This window comes from Nanorana parkeri, unplaced genomic scaffold, assembly GCF_000935625.1.
Source record: "Nanorana parkeri isolate BGI_ZX_2015 unplaced genomic scaffold, ASM93562v1 scaffold702, whole genome shotgun sequence".
Classification (NCBI taxonomy): domain Eukaryota; kingdom Metazoa; phylum Chordata; class Amphibia; order Anura; family Dicroglossidae; genus Nanorana; species Nanorana parkeri.
In genome coordinates, this window is record NW_017306970.1 from 393,250 (window position 1) to 405,574 (window position 12,325).

Here is a 12,325-nt window from a genome sequence, read left to right on the forward strand (position 1 = left end):
GGGATTTGTAGTCCTATATAGCCAGTTGCCACTGGCCATTGCTGTATAATGTATTTGTTGGGCTTTGTAGTTCTCTATAGCTGGTGATATTCTGCATTACTGTATAATGTATCACTGGGATTTGTAGTCCTCCTGCCACTGATATCCTGGTGCTGTGTGGTTTTGGTGTGAAACCTGCACATACATTGTACAATTACCTGTGGTTCAGAATAGATGATTTTCCCTGGAAAATCTATCCTTCCTCCATGGACTATCATCTATCCCAAACCGCATGTAATCGTACCATGTACAATGACATGCAACTGCCACTGACAGATACGGCCCATATCACCCTGTCAATAACCTGAATAACCTGCTGGGCACAGCAGCCACATCTGAATGGGGGATACCTGGGGTGGCTTATGCAATCCCTGCTGCTCGAATCCCTGAATGCCCTGTGTAAATTCAGCCCAAGTGTGAGGGGGCAGATTAATTTTTAAGAACGCATTTCAGAGCTTGGGTTAATAGTTAAGTGTCGAGGGATATGATTTAAGCATTTAGGTTTGTTTTAGGGTTATGTGTTAATTAGTGTTTAAGTAGTTAAGAGTTAGGAAGGTGCTTAAGTGTAGTGTTAGCCACTGTATTTATATCAGAACTGAACTGTTAACTCCAATAACAAATATACACTATTTTGCCATATATGATAGTGTATATTGGGACACCCCTCCAAATCATTGGATTCAGGAGTTCCAATCACCTCCATAGCCACAGGTGTATAAAACAAACATTTGTGAAAGAATGCTTAAAGTGAATTTAAGCATTGTACCATGATAGGTTGCCACCTGTGCCATCCGTGAAATTTCCTTGCTACTAAATATTCACAGTCAACTGTTAGTGGTATTATAACAAAGTGGAAGCAACTGGGAACAACAGCAACTCAGCCATGAAGTGGTAGGCCACGTAAAATGACAGCGGGGTCAGCGCATGCTGAAGTGCACAGTGCGCAGAAGTCGCCAACTGCCTGCTGAGTCAATAGCTACAGACCTCCAAACTTCGTGTGGCCTTCAGATTGGCACAACAACAGTGCATAGAGAGCTTCATGGAATGGGATTCCATGGCTAAGCAGCTGCATCCAAGCCTTACATCACCAAGTGCAATGCAAAGTTTCGGATGCAGTGGTGTAAAGCATGCCGCCACTGGACTCTAGAGAAGTGGAGATGTGTTCTCTGCAGTGAGGAATCACGTTTCCCTGTCTGGCAATCTAATGGATGTGTCCGGGTTTGGCAGTTGCCAGGAGAACGGTACTTGCCTGACTGCATTGTGTCAAGTGTAAAGTTTGGAGGAGTAGGTTATGGTGTGGGGTTCTTTTTCAGGGTTGGGCTTGGCCCCTTAGTTTCAGTGAAGGGAACTCTTGAAGCATCAGCATACCAAGACATTTTGGACAATTTCATGCTCCCAACTTTGTGGGAACAGTTTGGGGATGGCCCCTTCCTGTTCCAACATGACTGCGCACCGGTGCACAAAGCAAGGTCTATAAAAACATGGATGAGCGAGTTTGGGGTGGAGGAACTTGACTGGCCTGCACAGACTCCTGACCTCACCCTGATAGAACACCTTTGGGATGAATTAGAGCGGAGACTGCGAGCCAGGCCTTCAACATCAGTACAGTACCTCACAAATGCGCTTCTGAAAGAATGGTCAAACGTTCCCATAGACACACTCCTAAACCTTGTGGACAGTCTTCCTGGAAGAGTTGAAGCTGTTATAGCGGCAAAGGGTGGGCCGACTCAATATTGAACTCTACAGACTAAGACTGGGATGACATTAAAGTTCATGTAAAGACAGGCGTCCCAATACTCTTGGCAATATAGTTGTAATATGTGGTCACACGTTTGTATTTTTTTTTTTAATTGTAGTGAAAAAGCCACACCCCAGCCTATGTATAACTTTTCGAAACAATCAATACTACTATTACCAAAAAATATAAACCTAACATCTAAAAAAGCAGTGACTATCTATGACAGCATTGTTCACTACTACTACCACAGAAGAATCAGAAAGTTTTTAAAACCTTCTAAGAACTCTGTTGTCCCTTCTGATATAAACTGGTGACCACGGTGTCTTCTCCTTAATCTCCCTCCTGCCTCCTTGCATAAAACTGAGACATGTGGAGGCAGCACAGTAACATCTGTGTGTTTGTGTGTGTATTCCTGCAAAAGCTGGTAGGAGGATAAGGTGAGTGGATAGAATGTGGCAGGACATAATACCGTGTTTCCCCGAAAGTAAGACCTACCCCGAAAATAAGACCTAGCACTATCTTCAGGGATTTCTGTAATATAAGACCTACCCCGAAAATAAGACCTAGTTCGGTGGTAGATCTCATATTACAGACATCCCTGAAGATAGTGCTAGCCGCAGCTCCCTAGCCGCGGCAGAGACATCTGTCAATCGGGCAGCAGGGTGGATTCTGACAATATTGTCGGGATCCTTTCTGGCTGCAGCATTGCTCTACACTCTCTGCTTGAGGTAATTATAGAAAAAAATATTTATCACTATTAAATACCAAATCCTATTGCGTAACAGAATACATATTGTGAACTCTGCCATACATGCTGGTGGGTACTGAATACGTATACTGTATATTGAATACAGTGACAGGCTCTAGTGATTGAATGCTTTATGGTTGATACATTATTGCCAGCACAATGCATCCCTCTACAACTAATTGTCTGACTTCTATGTTCAGTGAGCTGCTGCTTCTGCTGAAGAAAAACTGACCCATTTTTACATGCATCCATTATATTTGCCCATGAGGCCAGTCTATTCTTATGTCTTCTGAAGTGAAATGTTCCTTTAAATGTTACCAGGAATGATCTTCACACAGGGATCATTTTTATCACTTGAAGATTAGTCGATTGCTGTAATATAAACATTTCATAATGTAGCCTTTTTAATAAAACTGATTTGACATTTAGCATGAGAGAAGGCATCATGTACTAAAGCCTATGGACTGCATTTGTGTTATCCTAATGTGGTCATAGTGAATGTATTTTTTTGTTAAATCATTATTGTCTCTCAAATACATTGCACTAAAAAAGAAATTACGTTTTTTCATAAGCATACCTAAGAGTACACCAAACTGGTGCTGGCAAGATGTTGAGATAATTTTCATGTTTTTCCTTAGCAACCTTTTGGCAGTTCTCTCTATGTGTGTGTGTGCATATGTGCATCTTCATGCTCCATTTGATTATGTTCTTGTCCTCCTTTAGTTAAGCTCAATAAAGCATGACTCTATGCATAGTATTATTTTAATTTTGGGTAGAAAAAGTCAAGATATGATTTCTTGCTTGGTCTTGGATTCAGGCAAGGGGATAGTCCCCTTACTACCCTTTACTAATTCACAAGGGGTGGCGTCTGGGTGCCCCCTTTATGAAAGGGGTACCCAGATGCAAATAAGCCCCTCTGCCCGCAGACCCCCACAACTACTGAGCCAGGGTTGTGGGGAAGAGGCCCTTGTCCTCATCGGCATGGGGACAAGTTGCTTTTCCAGGGGTCCCCCCGGGAAAGCGCCCTCCCCATGTCGAGGGCATGTGACCTGATATGGCAAAGGGAGGGGAGGTGCTCGCTTGCCCTGCTAGACCAGTGCCCGGATTAAGGGTCTGGTTTGGAATTTTAGGGGGACCCCACTTTTGTTCATTTTTTACGCTTTGGGGACCCCCTTAAAATTCCTAACAGACCTAAAGGGTCTGATATGACTTTCGGGGGGAACCCCATGCTTTTTTTTATTTTGGGCATTGGGGGTCCACCCTAACACTCCTACTAGACATAAAGGGTCTGGTATCATTTGGGGGGAACCTCCCTCTTTTTTTCTGTAAAAAAAAAAAGAGTAATTTTTTTGTCTTTTGTCTCATGTCACTTTGCAGCAATGAAAATTTGCTTGTAAATACTACCGCTAACGAAAAGTTAACGTTGATGCTTAACACAATAAAACTTCATCCAGGAAAGTAATTTAGATTAGTTTGTTTGTCATTTGGAAATTCAGATGCATCCGAATGTACAAATTTTCCAAAAATTCGCCGAATTACAATTCGGAACAAAATTAATTGCACATGTCTAATAATAATTACAGAGTAAGTGCACTTTAAAACAAACCTCCCCCTTCCACTTACCTAGTCCACCCTTTTCCCTCACAGATGTATACTTACCTTGATATTATGGATGTGTTTCTGCTGTTTGTTTGCATTCAGTGGTGCAAGTGTTCACTGTCCTGGCAATGCCTGCAACCCATAGACTTTTATAGGGATGTGTCCCGAGGCTCAAGGTGATTGGAGATGGTCCCACAGAAGTAGGGTTGTAATGTGCAGGCATGGCCATGACAATGAAGACTGGTACCACTGCATGTAAACCGTGGTTGTCTTATCAAGGTAAGTATGCTTCTGTGGAAGGGTAAGGAGGGTTAGGTGAAATCAAGGTAAGAGGGCAAGAAGGATAAGTGCAGTTTGTTTTAGGGCTTGTTTCAGCAACTACGCAACACCAGTCACTGATGGGGAACATCAATTGTGCGACACATTCCCACCAGTGCATTATCGTGATGTGTGGTGCAGTCCACTGTACTGCAAAATAACTGAAGACATGCTGCATCTTTCCGCACACTACGCTGCTTTACAGAGACCTGAATGGAGTGTACACTTTGTTCACTCCAAATAAAGTTGAAAAAAGTGAACTGTGAAAGAGAACATCACTCTTGGCCTGAACGATCACACCACAGTAGCCCACATGCTAAAACTGAGCATTTTAACACGTGGGCTAGTGTGACCTTAAAGTTTACTTATCCTGTAAAAAGTATAATGTTTTTAGAACACTTCTCTATGATGAAAATTATCTACAATACACCAAATCCACTGACACTTATTTAGGTAAAATAATTTCTAAGGACCTTAGATTCATTTCAGGAAGGTAATTGCCAAGCGATATAAAAACATGTGTACCTTATATTTAATTTTCTCTTCAAGGCCAGGTACAACTGATAACTACCCTTCAAGATGCAGAGACAACAGATCAAGGACATTTATATTGGGTATACTAAAGCAAGATATGAGTTTGTGTCAGTCACACCTGGGCTGTTGCAACATCTGTGACATAAGCAAAGATCATTTATAGAGCTCCTGGATGCTGCTATTTTTACTCGATCAGCGTGAAAAGCTATTAGCCTCAGAAAGTGAGGTCATTAAAACAGATGGATGGACTTGCACTCATTTGATCGTAGCACCATCATGAGTATATTATTATATGCATATATACTCCAGTATTGTAATTTTTTGCTGCTTTTTGTTTTCATTGACACGAAATAGAGTGGGTCAAGAAAAAATGAAGTGTCTTCATTAATCATTGTAAGGCTTTGACGATTTTGGTCACTTATATATTACCCATTTTTAATAACTGCAAGGGAAATGTGAATGTGATTCATCTTCATATTTTTTTTCTTTTCTGCATATTCAATATTTGCAACTGACTTTCATTTAAAAAAATCTAGAAGCTTATATGGGATAACACATCTTTGACAATGTTGAATTTGAGTGGATTAGTTGATAAATCATAAACTACATGGTGTAATCATACTAAGTATGCACTAAACATGTGCTATTTCACTCAAAGAACAGAAACTCCTGTCTTTTAAGCATTCTGTGATACAAAGGTCTAATGCAAGGTCTAATACATGCAGCATAGTGAATTACATTCCGAGGTTTACATCTTTATAGCAAGAATTAACCATATAGTGGTCCTCTAATAGCTAATAGCCCTAGCTTAAAGGAGAACTATGGGGTCAGTGTTTTTCCCCATAGTTCTCCTTAGGGTAACGGGAGGACACAAACTAGCGTCCTCCTGTTACCCTAAGCTCAGTATACTGAGATGCCACAGCCGAAGCGGATCACAACTTAGATGACGGGATCCGCCCAGCTGCATGAGTGACAGCTGGCTCTGCCTATCTAGAGGCAGAGCCAGCTTTACCCTCCCCCGTCCGTTCCGCCAGTCAGCGCTGGCAGATCGGAGCGGGAAGAGGGGAATCCAGCCCCTCCCCCTGCCACGGTGTTCGCTCACCTCCCGATCTACTGAGCCGACCTGTGACAGTCTCATTGTCACAGGTCGGGTAGAACTATGAGGTGAGTGAAAAGCACTCACCTCATAGTTCTCCTTTAATGAGAACCTGTGCTTTTCTCATGTTTTAGACATTAGTATTTAATTTTTTTTTGTCATTGCACTTTTTTATAGTTGTGTGTGGACTAATACTTGTTAGCCAGTTTAACCTGAGGTCATTGATACATGAAAGTTGCTAAAGCGCTGCGCAAACTGTTGACGCTATATAAATACTATATAATAATAATAACAAACAATTGCAAAGTGCTCACTGCAGTTACAAACAATGTTTATCATCTGATTGGATTGGTGCAGGCACTGCTTCGAACAGCACCAACCTATTTTGCAAGAAAACTCAAAGTATTGATGGGTCTCTACCAAATACCCATCTTGTCCTACCCAGAGCTGCCTATTCAGGAGTGCATGGGTGATGTGCTCAGGCATATGTGGTAACTTCATGTCAGAATCAATTAAGGATAGTGTAATCCCAGAAAATGTGTTGAATGAAAAATATATTTTTTACAGCTTTATTTATCCTGACTATATACATATTCACAAACCTACCACACATTCTCTAAAATGTTCTTGTCCCTTTCATGTGGTAGCAATACATTTCTCCCCTTGCTCATATGATTTATGAGTTGATATTTTAGAAGACCCCCTAGAAATTACATATCACCACCATTTATTCTCCTGTTTTGCTTCCCTTGTGCTAAGGTACGTTAATGTGTGTACTGATGTTGACTTGATTTTGATTATTCATTCTCCTTAACCTTGATTATTTTGATGCCTGTTTGAGTACTATCCCTATACTGTACCAATGCACTCTTTCCTTTCTATCCTGGATTGAGGCACAAACATTTGATCCATCCCAACTATCTACTAAACTACTTTAACCCAAAAGCTATATTTTAGTATGTCTGGCATAATTTCTCACTGAATACAATGCTCATCTCCTGCTTACCTCCAGGTAAGAACATTTTCAACAGATTCACACAAAAAATTTGCTTTAGAAAACTGTATACAGTGAAGCATGATGCCAAACATAATGTAAGTACATTTTGGGTTTACATACAACCTAACCAACAAAGACACTAGTACCTAGTTAAAAAACAAATAAACCACAGGAAGTATTACATTCTAAAACACTCTCCATGGGAAAATATCAGCTCTGTTTGGGCAGTAAATTGTTTTTAGCATGCTGGACTGTGTTGACTACAATGCTAAATTACAACTTTTATTTAATGGATAATACTGTCTACTTGAGGTTTTATGTTTTTTTTATATAGGTAGATATAGCTAAACACAAACATTTAAATTGTATTAGCCGGTGTGACGAATTTATAACATACATATTAGTGACATCTATAAAACTTTAGCTGTTCACCTTGTGAACCTGACAGGTTATGGTGCAGTGCAATGCAGTATCTGTACAATAAACCAGTAGTTAAGGGTGTACAGTTGGCCAAAAGGCATAGAGGAGCAATTTGGATGGCTCCAGTCTTTAATATAAATAGAGGCAATATCCCATTATTTTGTAATTTATGGTGGGATGAGACATGTAGATATATTTGCTCAATGAAGGTTCTACTGTGCTTGACAAATAAATGTAAAATACATTGATATTGGGCCATTTGCAGTGAGTAGATGTTCTGTATATGTTAAACATAATATGTGTACGTGTTTTATAAAACTACATACAGTACAAGACAAAACAATTATGTCCAATGTATACAGGGAATTGTATTTCTAAATGCAGTTTCTCTTCAACAATAGTAATGGGCATTGACATGTTTGTATGTGTCCAGCAGTCATGGTTCATCTCTACTGATAATGCAGTACTGTAACGCACTGCAAGGAGACTGTACTTTGGGTTCAGTGTGCATGTCCAAATTTTGCTGCAAGACTAAGCTGTAATAAAAGTGTGTAACTTCTCCATTCATCTCTAAAGAATAATGTACTGAGATCTAAAGAAAGATCCAGGTTGCATCTCTACAGATCAAGTGGACACAATATACACCATCTTAAAAACAACTCTATAGATATTCAAGCAGTCATGTGAAGTGTGTGTAAAATTGTGTATTCACTATTTTTAATGCTGCTGTGTACCTTTCTCTCTGCAGTTTGACATGCAACGGATAACACTGGAGGAACTAAAGCACATTCTTTATCATGCATTTCGTGATCACTTAACAATGAAGGACATTGAAAACATAATCATTAATGAAGAGGAGAGTTTAAATGAAAACTCTGGAAACTACCACACAGAGTTTGAAGGAGGTATTGTCCATATAGATTGCATTGCTTTATTTATTTATGTTTTAATTTTGAATGTGAATTTTATTTTAATTTAGGAGTGTTTTGAAATATACTTGTATATTATAGGATGAAAAGAAAGAATGGAATAGTGCAGGAGTTGGGAAAGATTCATTTACCTTATTTTTTGCTCCATAAGACGCACTTTTTTCCCCCCAAAACGGGACCAAAAATGTCTATGCGTCTTGTGGAGCAATTTCGGGCGCCGGGCGAGTTGTTTTTTTTTGTACATTCAGCCCTGCTCCGGACAAGCAGAGCTTAATGTACAGTGGGAGCCGCTGATCGTTTAATACAAGTGATCTAATCACTTGTATCAAATTGAGCGGCGGGGGCGATCGTGTCCGGGGCCCCCCCGCCGTGGTCTTCGGGGTCCCCCGCTCCTCTGGAGGACCCGTGACCATGCATAGGAGCTCACCATAGAGCCCTAGAGCAGACGAAGAACGCCGTTCTTCGTCTGTTCTGTGTGATCACTGAGACCGAGGTGCTGTAATCACAGCGCCACCTGTCTCAGATGCCACTAACTGCAGCTGTCACAGAAAACCTACCCTCCCTGCGTCCTATGGTCAGGTGTGCTTTATGGTTGCCTATTTTAGTACTATCCTCATAATAAAAAGTTAGCTTGACTACTAATGCATGATGAGTGATTAGTGAAAAGGGGTGAGTGATGAACAAACAATGAACTTCTCACCATAAATAAAAAGCAATATGATGAAAACAGAAGACAACTAAAGTGATGACTAAGCAAGGACTGATGCTTGCCCAGTCATGTGTAAATAATGAGACAGTTAGGGTAAGAAATTACTATTGAGCAAAAAATTAGTGATTTTGAGACAATGCCTAATTTATTATAGGTAATAGGTAATGATTCTATATTTCAACTTTTCTAATATCAATATACAGTATAGCTCACTACATTACCCTGCTTCGAATTGACCTATTATGTCTTAGGGGTTGATTTACTAAGGCAAATATGCTGTTTACTTTGCAAGGGAATTTGCACTTTGTAAGGGTTTTTTTTTTCTCATTAGCTTAGTGAAAGAGGTAAAGCTGCACTGTCTTTCATCATCCATTCATATGCAAGCCAAAATACATTTTTTTTGTAATTTTCATTTCTTGTGATTGGATATTATTTGCAAAGTTAATTTTTACCGTATTCACTAAGCTATGGGAAAATTCCCTTGCAAAGTGTAAATTCCATTTGCCTTTAGTAAATAAACCCCTTAATTGTACTCACCTACATATGTAGATTACTTCACTTTTGTGTTAAAAGTCTGAGGAAAAACAAACAACATGCTTAGTGGTTCCCCGTTAAAAAATAAATAAAAAAATATGTTTAATTTTACTTGATAGCCTACATGAAAGGTTGAGTGTCTGACTGAGAGACATTGAAACCATGAGACATGACCAACACAACCAGAGAAGCAATTATCGCCTCTACAATATAAAAGGCAAAACATATGTAATATAAAGCCTTACTTTTGTGTTAGCAATAGGTAAAAAACACACAACATGGTCACATTTGCTGTCCAACACCACCAGTAAACTGAAAGGGCAATTTTCATTACACCAATTCTGTGCACCCTCCACTGGCTGCCAGTCACTCTTTAAGTGAGAGAAGTACCATGCACTGTCACTGTATCTCCTTGCTATAGAAGAAGGTTTGCCAGACAAAGGGGAGGTTAGGAGCCATCATATAGGAGTGTGCCATAGGCCTCAGGAATTGACTTTTATGAACAAACACATAAACATTAAATTATATACACTGACTAAAAAAGCAGGATACAAGTAAAATCCTGGTTTACAAAAATTGGTTTAATTATCTCTAGTAGTAGCCTGCAGCGAGAGTAATGTTTTATCAAGAATACTATGGTAGATTAACTAGAAGACTCTTAGGGGTCTATTCACAAAGCTGCCGAAGGATCTGGCCGTAGCTTCGGCCGATCCTTCGGCTGGCTTCGGCCCCAGGACCCCTTCGGTTCAGGAGAACCGAGGGGGTGCTGTACGGGCTATTCACAATAGCCCGTACAGCTCCCGATCACGGCCGAGCAGCTCAGCCGTGCTGAAAGCCGAAGCTGGCCAAGCTGCCAGCCATTGACCTGCCGACAGCCTGCTTCTGACAGCTGGGCGGAGCCAGCCGACGGAGGTTCGGCTCAGCCGATCCAGATGTTGGATCGGCTGAGTCGAACTTCTTCTGCACTTCGGGTCAGCCGAACATGCTGAGCATGTTCGGCTGATCCGAAGCCACACGAAGCAAGCCGATGTACGGCTGATTTCATCCGATATACGGCTGAAATCAGCCGTACCAGCCTGAAGTGAATAGCCGAACAGTGTATTATTATAGATTATATTTTTATCTTAAAAAAGATTATTCATGTTCTTTAACAGTAGCAATATGGTATCAAGATATTTGGCAGGTTGTGAAAGTATAGTCATATTTAAACTGTAATGACAAACAAAAGTAACCTGTAAAATCTGGATATATAAACCCTTTTTTAGGAAAATACACTGTAACCAAAGGTTAGGAGTAGCACAAATATGATTTTACAGCTGCTCTGCTGTTGATTGTATTTCCTTATGTTATCAATGTTTGTCAGAGCTGAGTTTACTACTCCAAACTAAATAGTGTCCTTCTGGAATCCAGATTAAATCCAGCCTTAGCAATTCATTCTCCATCTGCAGCTAAATGCATTCAAGAATGGTGTTCAAACAATGAATTCCCCAAAAAACAAAAACAGCAAAGCATAAATTCTATAAATGATGTAAATATTGTATATTGTGCATGTAACATGCTACATATCTAAACAGACATCTACATAATGTTATTAACAATAACAACACAGAAATATACTTTTAGCGCACATACAGAATGCTTAATGATTTTGTCCCTGTGTTTAGATTTTAACAGACCATCATGACAAAAACATTGATGCAATGAGAAACATTTACAGGGTTAGTCACTAAACAGTGAAGAGTTTGGAGAAGGCAGGAGAAGTGAACAATCTAGGACAACATAGCTGAAGTAGAAAGTGTGCTGCATTGGAGAATTTTTCCAAATCAGCTATTTTGGCCTAGATTGTTCACTTCTCTTGCCTTCTCCAAACTCTTCACCCTTTTGTGAATAACCCTGTTAGCCATCTATCTGTAGTTTGATACACTAAGCAATTACCTGCATGTAATGAAGCAGCTTAAGTTAATGGCTAATACTGTGGAATGTTAGCAGAAATAACTATTTTTTAGTTAATATATATGATACACATCATGTATTCTATTACTTGTACTGTAATCCTATATACTTTTAAAGTAGCATTCCTTAGTGAGGTATTTTGTCTCCTGTACTTAATTTAGCTTTAGCAGGCATTGCCACCATGACACAGACTGTTCCCTCCGATGTAACTACCTCCCCAGAACACATATTGTTTACTCCAGCGTATACTGCTTTCCCTCGGATTCTGACTGTCTTCCATACTAACTGCACACCAGCACACTAATTGCTCACCCAGGAAGTCAATCTCTACCCTAGCATTGTTCTCTCTTGAACGCCCACTCTCTCCTCTATCTGTTTTCTCACTCCTAGACTCTTGCTTTACAGCTAACTCGGCAACAAGCCTTTATCCCTGTATTTCCAAAGCTCTGTTATGCAGCACAGTATCCTAAGATTGCATCAAAACACACTTCTCACCTGAAAAGCCACTTTGCTAGTGCTCTGTTTACTGGACAGAATGCTATAATGCTGGTTTGATCCACACCTTCTTTTACTTCCAAAAGCCCACAAGCCACTGTTCTCCTATGGTCAATAATACAACTAGGTATGTTCAGACACCAGTGCCAATACTTGGCATTTTCACGAGAACTACCAGCATTGCAGCAGTTACAGCTGAGACCTGGCTCTGGTGCT

General features: G+C 40.1%; 1 protein-coding gene across 1 annotated transcript in view; it reads left to right on the plus strand.

Moving 5' to 3' along the window:
- The window catches only part of CALN1 (calneuron 1), a 239,507-nt gene that overhangs the window by 211,218 nt on the left and 15,964 nt on the right, over window positions 1-12,325 (plus strand). Inside the window, exon 5 of the mRNA XM_018563828.1 lies at window positions 8,238-8,394. Coding sequence (XP_018419330.1) covers window positions 8,238-8,394 — 157 coding nt within the window. The remainder of the gene's footprint in view (window positions 1-8,237; window positions 8,395-12,325) is intronic.